At 40.7% G+C, this 24,643-nt stretch overlaps 1 protein-coding gene across 1 annotated transcript in view; it reads left to right on the top strand.

Annotated features, from left to right (window-relative positions):
- LOC132900964 (mitogen-activated protein kinase kinase kinase kinase 5-like) overlaps positions 1 to 23,205 on the top strand; it is an 80,128-nt gene extending 56,923 nt beyond the window's left edge. Inside the window, exons 23-32 of the mRNA XM_060943369.1 lie at positions 5,799 to 5,875; positions 6,264 to 6,324; positions 7,291 to 7,390; positions 7,883 to 7,941; positions 10,891 to 10,994; positions 12,611 to 12,788; positions 13,071 to 13,139; positions 16,124 to 16,216; positions 20,738 to 20,864; positions 22,852 to 23,205. Coding sequence (XP_060799352.1) covers positions 5,799 to 5,875; positions 6,264 to 6,324; positions 7,291 to 7,390; positions 7,883 to 7,941; positions 10,891 to 10,994; positions 12,611 to 12,788; positions 13,071 to 13,139; positions 16,124 to 16,216; positions 20,738 to 20,864; positions 22,852 to 22,948 — 965 coding nt within the window. The 3' untranslated portion in view covers positions 22,949 to 23,205. The remainder of the gene's footprint in view (positions 1 to 5,798; positions 5,876 to 6,263; positions 6,325 to 7,290; positions 7,391 to 7,882; positions 7,942 to 10,890; positions 10,995 to 12,610; positions 12,789 to 13,070; positions 13,140 to 16,123; positions 16,217 to 20,737; positions 20,865 to 22,851) is intronic.
- The last annotated feature ends 1,438 nt before the right edge of the window (positions 23,206 to 24,643 follow it).

Raw genomic sequence — 24,643 nt, 5'->3', positions numbered from 1 at the left:
TGTACTTCACTACCATGCCAAATCTCTCAGACGAACATAAGATCGCAAAGTTTCTCTTGTTCCTCACTGGTAAGGTGCTACAGTGGGTTAGCATGGTATGGAAGAGTGGACAGGAACATACAACCTCATATAAGCGTTTTCTAGAACAATTCAAATGAGTGTTCGATCACAAACCTGAAGGGATAGAAGTTGGTGAAAGTCTACTCACTATCACCCAAGGTGCAAGAGGAGTAGCCAAGTATGTTCTGGACTTCAGAACTCTTGCACCCACTAGTGGATGGAATGAGCCAGCTCTGAAGGCAGTGTTTCATCAAGGTCTTCATCCCAAAATATTGAGTGAACTGGCTTGTAGAGATGAACATCTCATGTTGGACTCCCTCATAGATCTCGCTATTCGACTGGATCATCTACTTTCCAGCCGACCCTCTCTCAAGGAGGACACCAGACCAGCTCCGTCAGCTGATATGTCCACACCCATGGAGGTTTCGCAAACTAGACTGAAACACTCTGAACGAGAAAGAAGGTGACACGAGGGGCTATGTTTCTACTGTGGAAGTTAAAACCATCATATCACACAGTGTCCAATCTGTCCAACTTGCAACAACACCTCTAAGCCTGCTTCTGACTCGGTGAGTCCGGTGAGACACTTTAACTCACAATTGTTTAAAGTACCTGTGTTATTGAAACTGCCAGCCTCGACCCACATGTTATCTGCTTTTGTTGACTCAGGGGTGGAGGGGTACTTCGACAGTTCAATCGTCCAGGAGTTCAATCTGCCCACAACCCCTCTGCAGAGTCCACTTAGCATCAGGACCATTGACAGAGGACCAATAGGAGATGATTTTGTCACTACTAGAACCACTCCCGTTCGTATTCAAGAAGGAGCTCTCCATTCAGAACTAATTTCACTCTTTGTGACTTCTACAGTTAACCACATCATCATCCTAGGTTACCCATGGCTCCATGACCCACTGATATCTTGGCAGAACAAGGAAATCCTCCAGTGGTCCCCCACATGCTTTCAGAACTGTTTGTTACGTCCACAGCTCTGTATTTCATCTACTTCTGTCGAAAGTTCTCAACCAGATTAATTGGATAATGTACCTGAATGTTATTCTGACCTGAAGGAGGTTTTTAGTAAGGGTAAGGCTTGTGGCCTACCACCACACTGCCCTTATGATTGCACCATCAATCTCCTCCCAGGTACTTCACCTCCACACAGCCGCATCTACCCTCTTTCCCAGAAGGAACAAGCTGCCATGGAGGAGTACATCCAGGAAGCACTCAAACAGGGTTACATTCGTTCCTCCAAGTCACCTGCCTCTGCAGGATTCTTCTTTGTGGAGAAGAAGAGAGGAGGCCTTCAACCTTGCATAGACCTCAGAGGGCTAAACCAAATATCTGTAAAGTACCCATATCCTCTTCCACTGGTTCCCTCTGCATTAGAGCAACTACGTTCTCCAAGAAACTTTTCTAAACTTGACCTGCGCAGTGCGTACAACCTAATCAGAATCCGAGAGGGGGACGAATGGAAGACTGCTTTCAGCACCACTGCCAGCCATTTTGAGTACTGGGTCATGCCATATGGCCTTTCTTCAGCGCCAAACATCTTCCAATGCCTAATAAACAACATGCTATGGGACATGCTGGGGAGGTTTGTAACCACATACATCAACAACATCCTGATATACTCTCCTGATGAAGCAAGTCACCTGAAACACGTCAGGCCAGTTCTTAAGTGTCTACTCAGTAATCACCTCTACATTAAAGCTGAGAAATGTGAATTCCATTTGCATCAGATTTTGTTCCTGGGGTACATCATCAGTGCAGAAGGAGTCAGCATGGATTCCTCCAAGGTGTCTGTCATCACGTCTTGGCCAACACCCATGTTTGTGAAGGAGCCTCAACGTTTTCTAGGTTTTGCTAACTTCTACTGACACTTTATCAGAGTTCCTTTAACCTTTCCTTTATGGTTCCTTTAACCAACTTGCTGAAGAAGGGACCCAAACATCTTCACTGGAACCCTGCAGCTGAGGAAGCCTTCTGCTGCCTCAAGACTGCATTCACCTCAGCTCCAATCGTGCAACATTCTGACCCAACCAAGCCATTCACAGTCGAGGTGGTTGCCTTAGAGACTGGAGTGGGAGGAGTACTATCCCAGTGCTTCAGTGAGAAACCCAAGCTTCCCCCGTGGCTTTCTTTTCAAAAAAGCTCTCGTCAGCTGAGAGGAACTATGATGTCAGGAATCGTGAGCTACTAGCCATCAAGCTTGCCCTCGAGGAATGGAGGCACTGGTTAGAGGGAGCTACACACCCCTTCATGATACTAACTGACCATAAGAACTTAGAATATCTCAAAAAGGAAAAGAGATTGAACCCACATCAAGCCTGATGGGCCCTCTTCTTCACAAGATTCAATTTCACCAATCTCCTTTCATCCTGAGTCAAAGAACACTAAGGCAGATGCTCTGTCCTGAACCTTCAGCCCGGCACCTCATCCTGTTCTTGCACCAGAATGCTTCATTCAGATGATCACCTGGGACTTGGATAAAGAGATAAGAGCCTCCCAACCTTGAAGGCGCCCAGAGGACTGTCCTCCTGACCTGCTATACGTCCCCAAGCCCCTTCGAAGTAAACTCATCACATGGGCACATGCATCTTCTGCCACAGGTCACCCTAATAGTCAAAGAACTTACCAAATGCTAAGGAGTAAGTACTGGTGGGAGAAGATGTGGACTGAAATCAACCACTTCATCACCTCCTGCTCTGAATGCACCCAGACAAAGGTTCCATGAACCCATCCCTCTGGTAAGCTGTGTCCCCTCCCTGTAACTCAGAGACCATGGTCCCACCTGGCCATTGACTTTATCACTGACCTACCACCATTTCAGGGTAATACAACCATCATGGTTACTGTGGACCGATTTTCAAAGGCGCTGAGACTTATTCCCTTACCGGGCATCCCTACTGCTTTTCAGACAGCAGAACTGCTATTTCAGTATGTATTCAGATACTTTGGTATCCCTGAGGATATGGTCACTGACTGTGGTCCCCAGTTCATATCATGGCTATGGACTTGTTTCATGGAACGTCTTGGAGTCTCAGTAAGTCTCATGTCTGGATACCATACACAGTCCAACGGCCAGGTGGAACAAGCCAACCAGGAGATTGGTTGTTTTTTAAGAATCTTCTGCATGAGGAACCGGGGGACTGGTCTCGCTTAATCCCGTGGGCCGAGTATGTACAAAACTCACTCAAGCACTCAGCTACACAGTTAACACCTTTCCAGTGCATACTTGGCTACCAACCACCCATGTTCCCGTGGGATGACTCACCAGCACAGGTACAAGCGGTGGAGGATTGGTTCACCAGAAGCCAAGCAGTATGGGAGGAGGTTCACCAGCATATTGAGGTGGTGAATGCCAAGTACAAGGAGTACGCCGACAAACACCAAGGTAACAATCCGGAATTTTCACCAGGCGACAGAGTATGGGTCTCCACACGTGACCTCAAGGAACCCAATTCATGCAAGAAACTACAGGCATGCTATATTGGCCCATACAAAATGCTATGTTGCATCAACGAGGTCTCCTACAGACTAGAGCTCCCACCACACAGTGGCATAGCTCTTACATTCCATGTGTCATGTCTGAAACCTGCTATTCAAGGTCCACTTGCTGAGAATGCTCTTGTCCAGGAACAACAGCCTCTGAGTCTTGAGCGAGAACCCATCTACCAGGTAAACAGAATCCTTGATTCTAAAAGGAGAAGAGGACATACCTGGTAGAGTGGGAAGGCTATGGACCAGAGGAACGTAGCTGGGTGGAAGCCAAAGACATTCTGGACCCCCTGTTGACACAGGAATTTCACACCCAGCACCTTGACAAACCTGCACCAAGGGGGAGAGGACGTCCCAAGAAGAGTATAGCTCCCAGAAGGCGCTCCTCGGTGGAGTGGGGGTGGGGTGGGGGGGTCTGTCAGTAATGGCATTGTGAGTCAAAGCTCTAACTGAACTACAAACATGGCTTCCCAAGACTACAATGCCCAAAGTTCACAGCGCCCCCTGTCTCCTTCCTATTAAGTTCACCTGACAGTCATTAATGGTTAATCAGCAATGCCTCTCTCTCACACACCTTCAGTGCAAAGTATCGTTCTGTGTTTCCCCAGTCATACCGAGCCTTTCTTGCCTGCCTACCTCTAGTTTCTTGGACCTTTGCTACGTTTACCTGTTTCACTCTCTAGTTTGCTCTCTACTATTCTGTTTGCCGATCAACCGACCCCTGCCTGCTTTCTGACTTCGAGTTTGCTTTTTGATTTGGCTATGCTTCCTGTTTGCAGCCCCGCTCTCCCCTTGCACATACATCTGTGAGTGCCTGCAGTCTGACAACCAGGGTCAAGGTCACAGCAAGGTTGACTGCTGCTGGCATCATGCTCAACTTGTTGTCTTGCCTGGCTTGTTACAGCAACTATAAAAAAAAAATGAAGCAAGAACAGAAATTTGTTTTGCAGATGTTCCACAAGATTAAATGTAGCTGCAAATGGATAAAAAAGTATGATGTATCCTTCTTTAAGAAATAAAACACTGTATTGGAAAATAATCAACTTCGGGGTGGTTACGGTAACTGCTTAACCACAGCACCCTGTCACTGATGATTTTACGATGACACCCCACCAGAAAACACAATAATATGTTTAATTAATTAATAAATAATACTTAATAGTATTATTTAACGATTATTCGGATAATTGTTTTAGTATAATACACAGGTGATTATTTTTTAAAAAATTGTATTTTAAAACTAATTTATTTCAAACTTCAAGAAGAAGAAACCTTTATTCGTCACATGCACACTTCAAGCACAGTGAAATTCATCCTCTGCATTTAACCCATGTGAAGCAGTGAACACACACACACACCCAGAGCAGTGGGCAGCCACACCAGAGTGCCCAGGGAGCAGTCAGGGGTCAGGTATCTTGCTCAAGGGCGCCTCAGCCCAAGGCCACCCCACGTCAACCTAACTGCATGTCTTTGGACTGTGGGGGAAACTGGAGCACCCAGAGGAAACCCATGCAGACACGGGGAGAACATGCAAATTCCACACAGAAAGGCCCTTGCCGGCCGCTAGGATCGAACCCGGAACCTTCTTGCTGTGAGGCGACCGTGCCACCCCACTCAAAAGCGGCATGCAAATGTAATAACGGCATGGTGCAGACTTGTGTCACTTATCTATGCTGACTCACATAAAATACTTTATTTTGAATTCGATAAAATAAATCATAATTCCACCTTACCTTTGAATAGTTTTAGACCAAACTTCATAGCATCTTTAGCGCTTTTAGGAACAGCATTTTCTTTCATAATTTGCAATTCTTCCTCATTTACAGTGACGAAGCATTTGGCAACCATTTTGCCGAGTCACTCGAGGTGATTATTGAGAAATAGTCCAAATTTCTCAACCAATCAGTGTGTGTAATTTTCTATAATCACCTCTGCATTTATACTAATTACTATTAAGCCCCACCAGCAAACGCAGTCAATCCTAAATGACTTTCTATTCACTACTTACGAACTCTGTTATGTACATATTCAAAGCAGTTCTGTTATTGCAGCCCTTTACAATACACACAAAGTGTTTTATGGGTAATGCACACAGTTCTAAAGCAATAACACTCCTTGTCACTATAGATTTTTTGTTCTAGCAGTTTCTTAAAATGGCTAATCTTCTAGTATGGAGAATGTAAACTATAGTAGACATGAACTAGCATTTAACACACAGCTCTCTCTCTGTCTCTCTCTAGACCACCACTTGATCCTAGGTGCCGATGAAGGGATCTTCACATTAAATCTGAACAGCGCGGAGGCCACGCTTGAGCTGGTGAGCCACAAACACACAGTCAGGATTTTAAAATAGCATGAATTAAAATTAAACCACACTTTGTACTTGAATTTCCAACTTGCACCAAATGTAATCCCTCATCCCTAGTATGTTCCGTATCTAAAATGTACTTCTCTCGCTGTAGCACTAAAACTAATGTCCAGAGCTAATAACATTGACTTAAACTCGTGCTAACTGTGCTGAAAATTCAGCTTGCTAATTTGTTTGACTTGCAACTGATATTGTTTTCTAGTTAAAAAAAATTAATTGTATAGCCGAAGACAGCTGTAGTGGCGGCCATTTTAGGCCAGAAATGAGGATCAACGACTTTAAGGTAATTTCACTAACTAATCATCTCTCCACTTCTATCTTTTTGTCAACACTGAAGCTTTTTCCCGGGAAGTGCATATGGGTGTACACCATCAGCAACGTCTTAATGTCCATATCAGGTAAGACATAAAAACCACCAGGAACCATACCAAATCCCGACAGTGATACAGAGTGGAAAATACCTTCAATATACAATCAAAATGTATGTAATAATTTAAGAATAGAATAATCATAAATTAACTAGTGTGATGCAGGGTAGGGTTTTATTCCTGTCATACCACAGTAAATTGGCCAACCCCAACAATAATTTATTTATTTATTTAAAAAAAAGACTCTATACTCATTATCCATTTACAGTTACGTTGTTATGGAATGTCCACAAAGCAAGTGCGCTCCCTCCAGCCGTCCCTGAGCCTCAGCATAATGTATGAACGAATTAACCCTTGAATGAATTTCCTCCTCTGGTGACCTTCAGATCATTAATTGAATTTAATCTCCACACTGGACTTTAACTAGCATAATTAATGTCTTGCAAAAGTATTTGTTCCCTTGAACATGTATGGAATAATTTTATAACCAAACCCTGATTGATACTTGTTGATATATGCAAGTATATAACACACTAAGTGCACACATACAGTATGAATGCCATTTAACTAATTGTGTCACTTCTGGTTGTGCTAGAGTACTAGAATTCAATATTACAGGGTAATTTGAGTAGATTCATGACATCTAATCGCAATTAAGTCCATTTTTAGTTCCAGGTTGTAACACTATATGATGTGGAAAAGTGCACAGGGGTGAATACTTATGCAAGGCAGTGTAACTTAGTATTCTGAAACGTCATTTAGCCGAACATCACGTAAATGATGATAATCAGCAAATGAACAATTAGTTCAACTTGTCCAAGCTATAAAAAGTGGAATATTAGGAATGTGTTTGACGTCGTTCCTGTGTGTCACAACTTTGATGATTTAGCATGACGCACAGTTAGCAGCTATGCTAACTGACTGTGTGTGTGTGTGTGTGTGTGTGTGTGTGTGTGTGTGTGTGTGTGTGTGTGTGTGTGCGTGCGCATGTGTCAGGAAAGTCCTCCCAGCTACATTCCCATTCTCTCAAGGAATTGTACGAGCAAGCTAGAAAAGAACATCGTGTGGCACTCCCAACACACAGATTGATACCCAGGTGACCGCACACACGCACATGCACAGCCACACACTCATACAGTTGATCTCAGATTTTCCCATAAGTGTGAACTCCTGAAATTGACCTTGATGTGCAACAATGGAAGTATAGTAGTAACATCATTGATTTAGTTGAACACACACACAGAGTAAAACTACAGCCAATATTAAGTCTGTTTTTCCGCAACTCATTATAAACCTGATTCAGAATTCTGCTGTGTGCACAATGCACTAGCAGTATTGCTATTATTCTGCATAACTCACAAAAGTGGAAGCCACACCGAATTGGCTGTGCTGTAACCAAAACCCCAGCCTTGATGTGACCTACATGATGCCATGATTCCTTCTTGCAAGTGCAAATTAGCAAACACACACATTCACAAACAGTAACACACACCTACGCATAACCACACATATGCCTCTATATGCACAAATACACACAGTTAGACCCAAACTAACACAGCTTCTTTGTTTAATCTTCTTGTTATAACAGGAAGTTTGCCATCACCACAAAGATCCCGGACACCAAGGGATGCCGAGCATGCTCAGTGGGTAAGGGAAGCAGGAAGTACCGCAACCTTTGAATGATTTGGCTGAAATTACAATCGACTTCATGCAAATTATCACAATCTCAATTCCACAGTCAAAAAAAAAAAAAAAGCAGTTGAAATAATTTGTGTAAAAACATTTCGCAAACTGTCTCGAATTTACTTACAGATCCACATCGCACAAACTCAAATTTGCATTACTTTAAATCACATTAGCTTATGTACATCTACATTTAAATCATTCAGAATGAAATCCACATTACTTTACATTTCACAAACTCAAAGCCGCGTTATTATAAATCCTGCAAACTTTGATCTGTTACTCAAAATCCCACAATCACAATCTAAAATTCACATTGCTCAAAATTCTACACAATTCAACACAAAATTCACTCAAACCCACACTACAGTGAACTTACAAGCTACAACCCTCAGCTCTAAATCTGGCCAATTGTAGAAACACGATTCTAAACCTTGCAAATTAAAAATGATAGTCACACTAAACATTACTCTACAAATTTAAACCAACCCTGCAAGGAACCCCAGAAACTAATTAAATTACCACATAAAACTCAAATCCATATCATTCCAACAAACACATGTACACTCACTGGCCACTTTAATAGGAACTTGTTGTTGATTCTAAGATCCCTGTTCTTGGCTGCAGGAGTGGAACCCAATGTGTTCTTCTGCTGTTGCATGCTGAGATGCTTTTCTGCTCACCACGGTTGTAAAAAGTGATTATATGAGTTACTATATCCTTCCTGACAAAAAAGCTCGAACCAATCTGGCCATTTTCCTCTGACCTCTTTTATCAACAAGGTGTTTGTTTCCACCCACAGAACTGTCGCTCACTCAACTCAATGATTTTTTGTTTTTCGCACCATTCTGTGTAAACTATTGAGACTGCTATGTGTGAAAACGCCAGGAGATCAGCAGTTTCGGAAATACTCAAACCAGTCCATCTGGCTCAAACCAACACCCATGCCACAGTGAAAGAAAGTCACACTTTGAGGTCACAATTTTTCCCATTCTGATGTTTGAAGTGAACATGAACTGAAGCTCTTGATTTGTATCTGCATGATTTGATGCATTGTGCTGCTGTCAAGGGATCGGCTGATTAGAGAACTGCACCAAACACCAGGTGGATGCAGGTTCCTAATAAAGCAGCTGGTGAATGTATATGGGTCCGTCTCAGAAACTGGTCTCTCATTTGGGACATTATGGTCAAAAATTAAATTTTCTAATTTTACTTTTTTTTTTTTTTGCATTTACCTAACACTCAATGTTTCTTTTGTCATGTTTAATAAGAATAAAGCTAGTATCTTGCTTTATCTGGCCTCCACTGTGGGGCAAAATGACTGGCCATAGATTCTATCAAAAGTTTGATCTAAATTGACCATGGTTGCAAAATATTGGCCAAAAATACGCAAACACTACAAAATATGAAAATAAGATGAAAAAGAAACATTCTATTGCCTTATACTGCAAGACTAAAACAAAATAAAACTGTCAAAACTCACCTTTTCAGTGATAACATCCGAACAGATCACTCGCGTAACAGAAAGCCCGCAAATGGAAGCACGATCAACTTGTAACTGTTGGAGTGGAAAATTCCATTCTACACATGCAAATTGTTAATGTGTGTCCTTCCCTGCACACAAATAACATGCTACAGTAAAAAATAGACCACAACTCATTTTATAGCTCAGAAATTCATACAAGACCAGCTACCATCGTAACATATTCTGTAAGAAACATATTCTATACCTAACTTTCAGCTTTCGTTTTAAAAAACAAAATCGCAGATTTATAACTAAATTTTTATATGGCGTAGTGATTTTAAGTTACTACTTTTGGTGAGGTAGTGACCTTGACCCTGAGGCTTTCCATTTAGATCAAAACACACGATCGTATTGGTTTCGGGTTTGCGGAAAATGGAGTTACGACGGTGATGAAATACATTTGCATGATGTTTTATTACGGTTATGATTATTCTGTGAGCGCACCGATCCTTAGGTGTATAAAGTTACAATTTAAAATACAATTAGTGATAACTGTAGACTTTTCAGTGGACTAAAACCTTTTTAAGGGAATGCGATGTAGTCAACCATTTATCATGTCCCAGATCAAGCCACCATTTTCCCACAAATTTGCAGAATTTTTGCCAAATTCTGAATAGAGTATTCACATCAAAGATTTGTTTTATCTGTATTATTTCTTTCATCATTTTATTTCAAATTAAAGCCAACATTACCATTCAAAACCATATAGTTTATTGACTGAGTATATTTAGTGGGCTACCCCCACAGTACCCAGTTTCTGAGACAGACCCATATACCTATTAAGTCAACATGAATTGCTAACAGTAGGCTAACTGTGCATAGAATTTCTCAAACATTGAATTTCTCAAACAAACAAACAAACAAACAAACAAACAAACAAACAAACAAACAAAACCTTAAAACAGAAAATGTTTAACATTCAAAACGGTTTTAGAAGTGTTACTCTAAACCACTTTACTTCAAATCCCACTAATTTAAAATGGGCATGTTTTTTCATATACACAGCAAAAAAATTAAAAACAAAAATATCTGCATTTTATGTCATATTTTTTAATCATGAGGTGACAGTAAAACAAGAAAAAAGACGATAATTTATTCTCGACATTTAATTTATTTGAATCTTAATTTTTTTCTAATTTTACTGGCAGATAAAGTTGCCTATTTAGTCATGTCTCAAATTACATTAAATAATCTTATTTTTGTCATACAGTAATCTCATAATGAGCGATATTACTGTAGATGCTTTTGGCTACATGAGATATTTTTTACTTGATATCATTTCGTGCAGTGTTTAGTGAATTAACACTATGTTTGTGTTTGGAAATACTGCAGCTACATACCATCTTATTACAAAATTGAAATGATTTATTACTATTTTCTTTCTTTAGTCCATAATGTTCAGCGAGGGTGTGTGTTCTTGTGTGGTGCTTTGGAGTCCAGAGTGGTTCTGCTACAGTGGTACGAGCCCATGCAGAAGTTCATGCTCATAAAGGTTGGCAAGTTTTAACAATGTAGTCTGCACGTTTTATTGTTTACTTTCCCCAACACACATTATTATATACCACCTCTAACTCCTTTACAATACACCTGTTCTTGCAAGTCAATACATATCAGATTGGCGTCCAAAATGCCATTTTTCTTCTATTGTATTATTCCCCCCCCCCAAAGTACTTTCCAAGACAGTTTTGTCACTCTGAAAGTGTATTTTTGTTCTTCTTTAATTTGGTTCTTGACAATTGCCTTATACAATACTAGTTAGTGATCTGTTCTAGCATGTTTGGTCATTTACAAGCTAATTACACAGAGAGGTAGTGAGCAGATATCTGTGTTGAGTAAATTCCAAATCAAATACCTTCTAAGTAAAAACATTTCACTACATTATACAATATCTACAAACTTTCATCAATTTTCAGATTCACACTTCTAGCTAGAAATTATCCACAATTTCAGAATAAACTGGAATGCCGCAATTTAATAGCTTATCATTTTCTCGCTAGCTGAAAATGAGGCTAGTTAATACTAGGTTAAAATGTAAAGAAAGTGCATTTTCATTTTTTTAATTCTTGACGATTTTCAAAAATTTGTCCACTTGTTTCCAATTCATGCCTCGTTAGCTAAAATTTTTAGCTAGCTAATAGAACTGCATTTAATTATCTCATGCCAACTGTTGCATTTCCAAAATTTTATGAAAGAACTATGCATCACACTATTTTAAGTTACACTTAACAATTATTCACAGCAGGTGAAGTGAATATTGGTGAATAATACCAGAGACAAAGTCGAGGTTATTATTCACCAATATTCACTGAGCCTGAGGCAGATAATTGTTTTAGTATAAATACACAGGTGATCATTTAAAAAAAAATCATATTAAAAAATTATTTATTTCAAACTTCAAAAGCGGGATGCAAATGTAATAACGGCATGGTGCAGACTTGTTTCACTTATTTACGCAGAGTCACATGAAATACTTTGTTTTGAAATTGATAAAATAAATCACAACTCCACCTTACCTTTGAATAGTTTTAGACCAAACTTCATAGCATCTTTAGTACTTTTAGGAACAGCATTTTCTTTTCATCATTTGTAATTCTTCCTCACTCATGGTGACAAAGTGATTGGCCGCCATTTTGCTGAGTTGCTCGAGGTGATTATTGAGAAATAGGCCGGATTTCTCGGCCAATCAGCATGCGCAATTTCCTATAATCACCTGTGTATTTATACTAATTAGTATTATGGAACATCCCTGAAACTAGTATTTCCTGTTATCACTTACATTATAACAGCTATAAAGAGTCATATAGTTATATTTGCACATCTGACTGTTACAAAGCACTGACAGTAGAGACTCTTTCGATCAATGCTAATAAATGTCTACATACAGAAAATGTACCATATTAATGAATATACTGTACGTTCTTCGTTAGATTATATATGCACCTGGTATATAAGTCCATATGTAAGTTGTTACTGTAGAAACAGTAACATACTGGAACAACGATTCATGTGTTCAACAGTATTATTGGTAAAACTTTATTTTTTTCATGAATGTAGTTTTTAATTTATGTAGGCTGTTAATCAGTGAAGCTTATTAACTGTATGCTGCAGGACTTTGACTTCCCGCTGCCATCCCCCCTGCGCGTGTTTGAAATGTTGATCATTCCTGATCAGGAATACCCACTGGTATGTATCGGGATCGGCCGAGGAGCGAACTCTGCACAGCCTGTTCACCTGGAGATCATCAACCTCAACTCCAACACATCCTGGTTCACCAGCACTGGCATCGGTAAACAATCATAATAATTCATACTTTAACATGGCATAATTTTTATGCATTTATAGTAATGTTTAAAGTCGTGTAACATTCATGAGGCCCATTAGTTCCTGTTTGCAGATGCATTATAGCAGGTATTCCTTCACTAGCCTCTCTCACTGTTCCTGTTTATACCTGCTCATTTAATGTGCGTTCAGTATCAGGATGATATTCGGATTAACTACATAACCCCTGTGTGTGTGTGTGTGTGTGTGTGTGTGTGTGTGTGTGTGTGTGTGTGTGTGTGTGTGTTAGAGAACCGAAGTATGGAGAGAGTTCAGGTGATTCAGTTGGACCCAGAAACACTCCTTGTTCTTATTGAGAGTAAGTGAGCTTTTTAATCTATTTAGGGTGTGTAAGGAAGGGTGAAATTTCTTCAGATATTTGAGCATTAAATTATATGCACTGCCAGTCAAAAGTTTTTTGCAGATGTTTTAACATTTTGGTTAAAGTTCATGATATGGGCTCCCAAGTGGTGCAACAGAAAAGTGTTCATCCGGTCATCCAGAGATCACGATCTTGTGATAAGCCATCTATGGCTGGGACCCTAAGAGTACAAAATTGGCCTGTGCCAAAATTTGAAGGGATGGAATCCTCTCTGTCTCTCCTGTCAATTAGTGTCTGTGAGCTCATGTATACAGAAGTGGGCAGATAGCACTTTCCTCTGAGTGCGTTACGCCGCCCCCAAACGTTGTATTTGAAAAAGATGTGGTCAGCTCAGCCTCGGAGGAAGCATGTGATGATCCTTGCCCTCCCTGGTTAGTAGCTATCATGTGATAAAGGAAACTTGTCTGGTGGGAATTGGGGAAAAATTGGGGGGAAAAAAATCCAAAATATGGTTTCAAGTTAAATCTAAGAAAGTAAGAGAATGGGGAACTGGGGAAAAATTCTAATAGAAAAAGTATGATCTGAATCACTCTAATTAGGCACTTATAGCATACAACATATGTCAAATGAAAATCCTAAAAGTACACCATAAATTAGAATTGAATAAAAAAAAATGTTTTCTCACTGAATCCTGAAACTAGGGAGTTCAGACAGAAACTTGAAGTATGACCAACAGATATAAAACTGATAAAGTATTAATCTTTGAAATATGCTGATTAATAAAACAAATCATGCAAATTGGTTCAGTGGTTCAGTTTACTGAACATTTTTAGGTCTCGGATATTGCTCTTTTCAGAGAAATGGGCCTGTATAAAACAACAGCAAGGAACCATGGTGGTGGTGGTGTTGTTTTTTTTTCAGAAAAAAGTGCTAATCCTGTGAATAAAACTGTGTATTTTTGTTACTAAATTGCCAAATTTGACAAAATCTTCTGTGCTACATCATTTTTCCCTGCAGAATCCAGGCATTTCAAATTTTTTGAACTTCTGTGCATGGTTAATGAGGCTAATTAGCATAACATTATCTAATTTACATACTGTGTATGAGGCTAAATGGTAATATTGATAGGTTTACTTTTTATTTTATTGCTTGAATAATACCTGGAAGTTTCTGCAGGCCTTGAACATCTTTAAAGTGTCTCAACCAGCTAATTTGCACATATCATATAATTTGCTGAATAAGTCTCATCTCATCTCATTATCTTGTAGCTGCTTTATCCTGTTCCACAGGGTCGCAGGCAAGCTGGAGCCTATCCCAGCTGACTACGGGCGAAAGGCGGGGTACACCCTGGACAAGTCGCCAGGTCATCACAGGGCTGACACATAGACACAGACAACCATTCACACTCACATTCACACCTACGCTCAATTTAGAGTCACCAGTTAACCTAACCTGCATGTCTTTGGACTGTGGGGGAAACCAGAGCACCCGGAGGAAACCCACGCGGACACGGGGAGAACATGCAATCTCCGCACAGAAAGGCCCTCGCCGGCCACGGGGCTCGAACCCAGACCCTCTTGCTGTGAGGCGACAGCGCTAACCACTACACCACCGTGCCGCCCTGCTGAATAAGTTCAGCAGAAAATGCTTGCAGTACCCAAACCTGTCACATCAGCATGCACTTGCACACTGAGCAGTGCACGCCTCTAATGACAAGCACTTGCCCCAGATTAAAGCGCAATCAGCACCTGCATAAAAGGATGCAGCCTACAGTACACCTAGACATTGCGAAGTATTGCATTTATCACCATTACTGAGCAGTTGTTATTGTATTGTCCTCCTGGCTTCTTGACTCTCGTTCTGTGTTTTGGATTCTGTTTTTTTGTCTTTGCCTAGTAATGTCTGTTTGTGTCTCGCCTGACCTTTTGCCTGTTCACCGTTTACAATCCTGCCTGCCATTTTGGACTGAATGCCTGTTTGTTGTTTCTTTTATACTAAAATTCATGAGACTCACTGACGGTTCAACTGTATGGTTTGAGTATTGAACAAGCTGAAGTATATATAGTTTGAAATCTGCATACGCACACATCCCACAGTGCACTAGGGTATCCCCAGACATGTACCAAAATTTCTTTTTCCTAGCCAATGAGGAACCAGTGTTTTGGGAGAAGCCCTTGAGCTATCAAAACAAAAGCACGTTTCAGACACAGTGCTGTGGGCACACCTCTCTAGCGCGTGCATAGGTTGAATAGATCCATATTTAAGCTGGAGATTAAGCTACGTGCATTAATTTATATATGGAGCATGTTTAGACATGGAAAATTAGTATTATTAAAACAGATTATGAGCAGCGTCAATAAAAAGTATTTAAAAAATCCCACCTAAAAATGCATGAAATTAAAAAAAAAAACCTTGGTGAATTCATTGATTCCGCAACCACCATATTGATCGCTGTCTGAACTCAATACTGAAACTCATTAAAGTCTTGCACTTTGCACTGAACTAAATTGAGCTTATGTCGGAAGTTCATACATATTTGTGACAACTAGGTGCAATAAACAATGCAAAATAAAACCCTCACTCACCTTTGTGTATCTGTGTTACAATTAAAACACTGTTGAATATCAACTCAAAGACAAATCTCGACAGTAACTTACCATGTTACAGGAACGTCACCAAACAAGTGCACTTCAATAAAGCACTTATTTAGAGTCCCGTTAAAATTTGAGAGTGGACGATGAACAATAAGATTTCTGAATTTTCGCTCCTTATTTAACTGCCAACAGTGCATAAACTGTAATAAACTTTCAATCAAAAAGTTCAAAAAACAGCTGTGTATATACTGGATATTATCCTTTCCACGATTTTTTAGGAAGTCAAATCTTCTGTATAAGGCAAGCCTTCTGAAGGAATGCTTCATTAAATTCGCAAATTGTGTGAATGTTTTGGATAAAGCATTATTCCATTCTTATTTCCCACAGATACAGTGCTCATGGTGAACACGGAAGGGACACTGAAGAGCTCCAGGAAACTGCAGACAGAATTCAACTTCCATTTGGAGGTAGAATCAGTAGGTAAGCTATCTCAATCCAGGAAGTACAGCCCCTCATGCAAAAACTATTCCTAAGGCACCTTTAACAACTTCAACTTGTTTGAATCTCCAATACAACATACAGGAAGCTACTTACACAAATGTCACATGGTATCACACGGCTGTTGTACCTAATATACAAGATGGAAATTAATTGAAACATCTTGTTTAATGATGTAGTGTTATAATGTGTAGCTGTCACAGACATTAAAGGTAGACTGCCTTTCAGATTTTTCAAGTGTAAGTCATAAAAAGAATTTTCTCTGACACCCAATTAGTTTTCTTTAGTGGACTGAAAGCTATTGAATTCGAATCACAGACTTCCAATTTTATTAGTTTTTTTTCTAATAGAACAATTAATGAATTTAGTGCCACATGGCCTGAAATTCTCCACTATTTTTTTCCTGCTTCACCATGACCCAATTCAAGATACTACGTCATGCATCACGTGGTGGGCTTTCCTTGTTCGCACAAGGCATTGTGGGATACAAATTTGAAACAGGAGAGAAAAATGGAGGATGTGAGTGTGCGAATGAAACATGAAAGACTGACTACAGTAACAGAAAGTGAGAAGAAAAGACATTATGTTACATAGGAAAGGAAACGCAGGACCAAACTAATAAATATCGGTGGTCAGCGAGCACCTCGGTGTGATCAGCTGTTCATTTAGCGACAGAATGATGGAACTGGGCGGCACGGTGGTGTAGTGGTTAGCGCTGTCGCCTCACAGCAAGAAGGTCCGGGTTCGAGCCCCGTGGCCGGCGAGGGCCTTTCTGTGCGGAGTTTGCATGTTGTCCGCGTGGGTTTCCTCCGGGTGCTCTGGTTTCCCCCACAGTCCAAAGACATGCAGGTTAGGTTAACTGGTGACTCTAAATTGACCGTAGGTGTGAATGTGAGTGTGAATGGTTGTCTGTGTCTATGTGTCAGCCCTGTGATGACCTGGCGACTTGTCCAGGGTGTACCCCGCCTTTTGCCCGTAGTCAGCTGGGATAGGCTCCAGCTTGCCTGCGACCCTGTAGAACAGGATAAAGCGGCTAGAGATAATGAGATGAGATGAGATGATGGAACTGTCGGTGTATGGTCAAAGGTAAACCTGTAGATGGCAGTAATACAACACTGGATGCCAGCTGCCGTAAAACCCAAAAGAAGAAGAAGAACGTAAACCTGCGCATGTGCACACCGAACTTCCTCTGTCTGCTTGACTGTGTGAAGCGAGCAATTTCATGCACATAATTTGCTCGGGAATCCCCTCAAATTAAATAACTTCCCAGCCACAGAATGGTCTGATATTTTGTGAAATATTACAGAAATAAACATACATCACAATGAACAAATTTCAGAGGGAACTAAATTTCACCGATTTAATGAAGTCAAAAGGCCGTCTAGCTTTAAGCAAATTTAAACATAAACAGAAATAAACTAATGATCTGGTGACTTGTCCAGGGTGTACCCTGCCTCTTGCCCATAGTCAGCTGGGATAGGCTCCAGCTTGCCTGCGACCCTGTACAGGATAAGCGGCTACAGATAATGGATGGATGGGAAATAAACTAGAAGGGCACTCAAGAGTGCATACCTCCACCAAGCCACATATTATCAACATCCAAATCAAATCACTCGAACCTAGGATAATACTAAAGCTGTCCACCAAATTTCATCCAAATCCATTCACTACTTTTTGAGTTACGTTGGGAAAAGACAGAAAATCCTGGATCCATGTACATATCTGGATCCTGGATCCACATATATATCCAGACTTGCTTCAAAATTGAAAGAGTTGTTCCTTGGCCCATGATCCACCTTTCCTCCCAATTACATCAAAATCCATTCACTATCTTTTGAGCTATGTTGGGAACAGACAAACAAATGGAAGCGAAAATATAACCTCCTCCAACACGCTTGGTGGATGTAATAACTAGCTAACTAACAGCTCCATAAAAACAGTAGCTTTGTTTGTTGCAAACAATGGACTATATTCTTACACCATACCCAATATATGTAACTGACTAGTACGTGGATGTACGTGAAGTAGTTACATCCTCATATTGCATTCCTAAACGTAGCCTGCTAGTTTCATACCGAGAAATTCTCACTGGAGGAAGCTAGCTTGGTAGTGGGCTAATATCATTCTATAAAATAAAGTGTGTAGTAACATAACGGTCTTGCTGACCTCATATCACAAGTTTAAAATGTATTCATTTGTTCTAATATGTTATGATAGTAACAGCTAATAACAAACATATCTCATTATCTGTAGATGCTTTATCCTGCTCTACAGGGTCACAGGCAAGCTGGAGCCTATCCCAGCTGACTATGGGCGAAAGGCAGGGTACACCCTGGACAAGTTGGCAGGTCACCACAGGGCCGACACGTAGACACAGACAACCATTCACACTCACATTCACACCTACGGTCAACTTAGAGTCACCAGTTAACCTAACCTGCATGTCTTTGGACTGTGGGGGAAACCGGAGTACCCGGAGGAAACCCACACGGACAACATGCAAACTCCGCACAGAAAGGCCCTCGCCAGCCACGGGGCTCGAACCCGGACCCTCTTGCTGTGAGGCGACAGCGCTAACCACTACACCACCGTGCCACCCCATAACAAACATATTAAACACGTTATTTAACAAAGAAATATGCATCATCGTTGGTATGGTGTATACTTACGTTTTCTGTAAGTCGATGATGATGTAATATTAATGGAAGGAGACTCCAGTGTCAGCAGCCAACCTTAGATTTTCTGTCTTCACGGCAGATGAGTTTACGCTTTCTGATTTCTCTGTAATATGACATGCTACTGGTTTTTTTTTAAATAAAAAATTAAGAGAGGCTAGTGAGGCTACTATTTATAGCTGTTATAGCGTAAGTGAGAACAGGAGCTAACTTGTTTCAAGGATGGTCTACAACTTTAAATGTAACTATAACATTCTTGAATCAATAAAATTGTTTTCGTTACAAAGGGAAACATTTCAAGGCACAGGAAAATAATCAGCTTCTGGGTGGGAACAATAACTCCATTTCGAATTGTTGACCATTGTCCTGTAAGAACATGCCCCCAAGTGTTATTCCTTCCATACGAAGTAAACTGGCATTGCACCAAGAGGCATTGCTAAACATTGAACATGACATAAACAACTAGCTCAGCTGTGAAACTTGGATAGGGTCCTTACACAGCCTTTTGTAAGGATAATGTCAGGTCATGTCATCTTCACCCCACCCCTATCTTACTTTAGCAGCTCAGTGTTCTCCACTACCTGAAGTTATAGCTCGGCGGTAGTATTGAGCAGCCGTCGCCAGGGGGTTTGCGAGGGGGGTGTCCCCCCTCGCACCAGAAAATGTTGAAATAAGAAATCCCTCAGATGCCATTTCCTGGCATCTAATTTGCATGTTATTTATTTCGCAAGTAGCTGCTTTTGTGCAAAATCTTCTGACACTGGGAGCTGACTTTACATTTATTTTGTCACTCCGTTACTGAAATGTTTATTGAATAGAATATCTTTGTTTTTAGTTGAATTCTACACAAAATTACCTTTCATTTGATGTGCAGTATGTGTCTTTTCTTTCCACCGTACTCCTCTCGGAGGTCTGAGGCAATCGGAGTCACTTAACTGACACGCACTCCTCTGTCGCTGCACTACACATGCGTAGTGACAAGTGAGCGAGCAAGCGTTAAGGGCCTCTGATTATCTCAGGATAGAAGAAAGCAGAACCCGGGGAAGAAGACAACACTCCCAATATATGTTGTTATTGTTTTTTCAAAAAATAATAAGTGTCATGGGGTGATAACGGTACTTGTGAAGTCGACCACATTTTGAGCGGCCATGACTAATGTAAACCTTTTCAAGCGATACTCGGTGTGAATGGTACAATTCAGAATCTTCACTAGGCTTAGTGCCAGAAGATTTAGAATCAGGATCTTTCCGTTTCAGCCACCCAAACAAAGACATCATAAGAGTTGAGAATGATAGCCAAGTGATGAAAGATAACCTATGCTAACGCTTAATGAAGATGAAGCAGAGCCGATCTGACCTACATAATGTGCATCACTCTACGTAGTCGTTATCATCGTGACCACTGGGACCAGCTTAAAGGGGAAAAAAACGTTACGGAAGATAGATAATTCGGCAAGTCGGCGTTCGACTATATGCCCGCACGACATTGAAACATGTTGAACCTATTGTAAAGTAAAGCGCATCAATGATCTGTGATCAGAGAATTACTTTGGTGTTTGTATTTGGTGTTTGCATTGGCGTGTTTTTTTTACTTTTCTTTGAAGTAAACTTTTTTTTTTGACTGGGCGGCCAAAAATTAAGGCCCGGCGGTGCATTTATGAGTCGGCGGTAATAGCTCTTCTAGCCGTTATGACTCGGCGGGCCGCCGAGTCATTAACGATAGTGGAGAACACTGGCAGCTAAAGTGAAGTTAGTTAGAAAAGACATGCTAGTATCTTGGGAGCATTCACCATTTTATCTGGTGTGTGTGTGTGTGTGTGTGTGTATAGTGTATTTTGAGGACACGTTGTTGGCTCTGTGGAAACATGGTTGGCAGAGGAGAAGTGAATGCTTCTCAGAAACCCTGCAGGAGTTCAGTGACCCTAGGAAAATATTCCGGCTTGTTGGGTCAGACAGGTAAACACACACACACACACACACACACACACATGTACAACCCTGATTCCAAAAAAGTTGGGACAAAGTACAAATTATAAATAAAAATGGAATGCAATGATGTGGAAGTTTCAAAATTCCATATCTTATTCAGAATAGAACATAGATGACATATCAAATGTTTAAACTGAGAAAATGTATCATTTAAAGAGAAAAATTAGGTGATTTTAAATTTCATGACAACAACACATCTCAAAAAAGTTGGGACAAGGCCATGTTTCCCACTGTGAGACATCCCCTTTTCTCTTTACAACAGTCTGTAAACGTCTGGGGACTGAGGAGACAAGTTGCTCAAGTTTAGGGATAGGAATGTTAACCCATTCTTGTCTAATGTAGGATTCTAGTTGCTCAACTGTCTTAGGTCTTTTTTGTCGTATCTTCCATTTTATGATGCGCCAAATGTTTTCTATGGGTGAAAGATCTGGACTGCAGGCTGGCCAGTTCAGTACCCGGACCCTTCTTCTACGTAGCCATGATGCTGTAATTGATGCAGTATGTGGTTTGGCATTGTCATGTTGGAAAATGCAAGGTCTTCCCCGAAAGAGACGTCGTCTGGATGGGAGCATATGTTGCTCTAGAACCTGGATATACCTTTCAGCATTGATGGTGTCTTTCCAGATGTGTAAGCTGCCCATGCCACACGCACTAATGCAACCCCATACCATCAGAGATGCAGGCTTCTGAACTGAGCGCTGATAACAACTTGGGTCGTCCTTCTCCTCTTTAGTCCGAATGACACGGCGTCCCTGATTTCCATAAAGAACTTCAAATTTTGATTCGGCTGACCACAGAACAGTTTTCCACTTTGCCACAGTCCATTTTAAATGAGCCTTGGCCCAGAGAAGACGTCTGCGCTTCTGGATCATGTTTAGATACGGCTTCTTCTTTGAACTATAGAGTTTTAGCTGGCAACGGCGGATGGCACGGTGAATTGTGTTCACAGATAATGTTCTCTGGAAATATTCCTGAGCCCATTTTGTGATTTCCAATACAGAAGCCACCCTTTATGTGATGCAGTGCCATCTAAGGGCCCGAAGATCATGGGCACCCAGTATGGTTTTCCAGCCTTGACCCTTACACACAGAGATTCTTCCAGATTCTCTGAATCTTTTGATGATGTTATGCACTATAGATGATGATATGTTCAAACTCTTTGCAATTTTACACTGTTGAACTCCTTTCTGATATTGCTCCACTATTTGTCGGCGCAGAATTAGGGGGATTGGTGATCCTCTTCCCATCTTTACTTCTGAGAGCCGCTGCCACTCCAAGATGCTCTTTTTATACTCAGTCATGTTAATGACCTATTGCCAGTTGACCTAATGAGTTGTAATTTGGTCCTCCAGCTGTTCCTTTTTTGTACCTTTAACTTTTCCAGCCTCTTATTGCCCCTGTCCCAACTTTTTTGAGACATGTTGCTGTCATGAAATTTCAAATGAGCCAATATTTGGCATGAAATTTCAAAATGTCTCACTTTCGACATTGATATGTTGTCTATGTTCTGTTGTGAATACAACATCAGTTTTTGAGATTTGTAAATTATTGCATTCCGTTTTTATTTACAATTTGTACTTTGTCCCAACTTTTTTGGAATCGGGGTTGTACATCTATCATTGTGGGGACACTTATTGACTGACATAAGGCATTCCCTAGCCCTTTACACTAATCTTAACCATCACAACTAAATGTCTAATCCCACCCCTTACCCTAAACCTAACCTAAACCTCATTCTAACCTGAACCCTAAAACTAAGTCTTAATCCTCAAACAGCCCTTTGAAGAAGTGAAGCCCACCCAAAATGTCCTCGCTTCTCAAAAATGTTCTATCTTTGATGGTAAAAAACATATTCTGGTCCTCAATATGTAATAAGTACACACACACACACTGCAAATAGTCACTTTAGAGTCTTGTGTAGTTGTTAAAAAAGGTGTTTGTTGCTTTTTGACAGGCTGGTTGTGTTGGAGACGCGGCTGAGTGAGGACCAAACAGGACTCTGTAATCTGTATGTCCTGGAGATTGCTGAGAATTTCGTCCTTATTTCATGAAAACACACACATGCACACACATACACACATATGCACATTCATAAGCACACACACACACACACACACACACTTTGCATAAAAGAAAACCATGAATACAAAAGTGGAAAACTGTACGTGCACCATAAACACACATCTCTTCCATTACGTCTGCTGTGTGTATCCCAAACAAAACAAGACTTTTTATCACTTTGACATGTGTGTGTGTGTGTGTGTGTGTGTGTGTATACAGTATTCTGCAAATTAAACACTTAACACCAGCTCCAGTTCCGAGCGTGTTCTTGTGTGTCTGTGTGGTTTATTAAGGCGTCTGAGTTCGCTTTACTGAAAGCGATAAATGAAAACCAGGGACAGAGAATAGGGCTGATGCTGCTACAACATGGCTGCCATATCTGCTACATGGGCTGTGTTCCAGTCAGACCGGACTGCGTGTGCTGATTTGATTCCACATGTTTGTATATTCCCTTGAAACAGGAAGTCAAGGCAGGATGTATCAAGGGATTTGACTTTATGATATACATACAGTTCAATCTAAATCATAACAATCATTAATTTGCAAAAATACCGCTCTTTTCAAAAGGAGAACATGGACAGGTGGGGAGAGAGAGAGAGAGAGAGAGAGAGAAATGGACAGACAGACAGAAGATTGGGCAGACAAGCAGATATACAGATAGACAGACAGACAGATAGATAGTGATAGAAATATATGTTTGCCATGCTTGAACTGGTACAGGCTGGTCTGATTGCGACTTGTTCTTGAATCTGGAACAGGCAGGGCAGGCTGTTCTGACTGTTCCATGTTTTGATGAGTTAAATCCTTGAGGTTTATCTTTGCTTGCACATCCTGCTCTCTGCTTAATGAAGGTTATGTTGACCAGTAATGTCTTTCTTCTTTTCATAAGACTTCATCGCCTATTTACATTATACATAGATAACTTAGCTCCGTCATCATCCAATCACAGAGCTACAACACACTCTTGAATGTGAATATATACTAATGTTTGTCCAACAATAAACTGAGAAACATCTCTGCGCAGCTGTGTCTGGGTCAGTGACTGTTTGTTCTTGGATCGATCCACGAGGCAGAGGTCTACATTCCTACATCATAGTTTGTCAATTCAACCATCAAACCATAATAGATAGATATATAGTAAGGTTACTAATCCTGACAGACAGGAAGACAGACAGACAGACGAATGGACAGGCAGACGACAGACAGATGGACGAATGGACAGGCAGATGACAGATAGATAGATAGATAGATAGATAGATAGATAGATAGATAGATAGATAGATAGATAGATAGAAGGATGACTGGACAGATGGAAAGACAGACAGACAGACGAATGGACAGGCAGATGGCCGGACAGACAGACAAATGGACAGGCAGATGACAGACAAATGGACGGACAGACAGACAAACAAACAGATAGATAGAGATAGAGGGAGGAATGGACAGACAGACGAATGGATGCGCAGACAACAGATAGATAGATAGACAGACAGACATAGATAGATAGATAGATAGATAGATAGATAGATAGATAGATAGATAGATAGATAGATAGATAGATAGATAGATAGATGACTGGACGGATGGAAAGACAGACAGATGGATGAATGGACAGGCACATGGCAGATGGATGGACAGACAGACAAATGGATGGCCAGATGACAGACAGACGGACGGACGAATGG

The sequence above is a fragment of the Neoarius graeffei genome, chromosome 16, assembly GCF_027579695.1.
Source record: "Neoarius graeffei isolate fNeoGra1 chromosome 16, fNeoGra1.pri, whole genome shotgun sequence".
NCBI classification, from domain to species: domain Eukaryota; kingdom Metazoa; phylum Chordata; class Actinopteri; order Siluriformes; family Ariidae; genus Neoarius; species Neoarius graeffei.
This window is presented reverse-complemented; position numbering and strand designations above follow the sequence as displayed.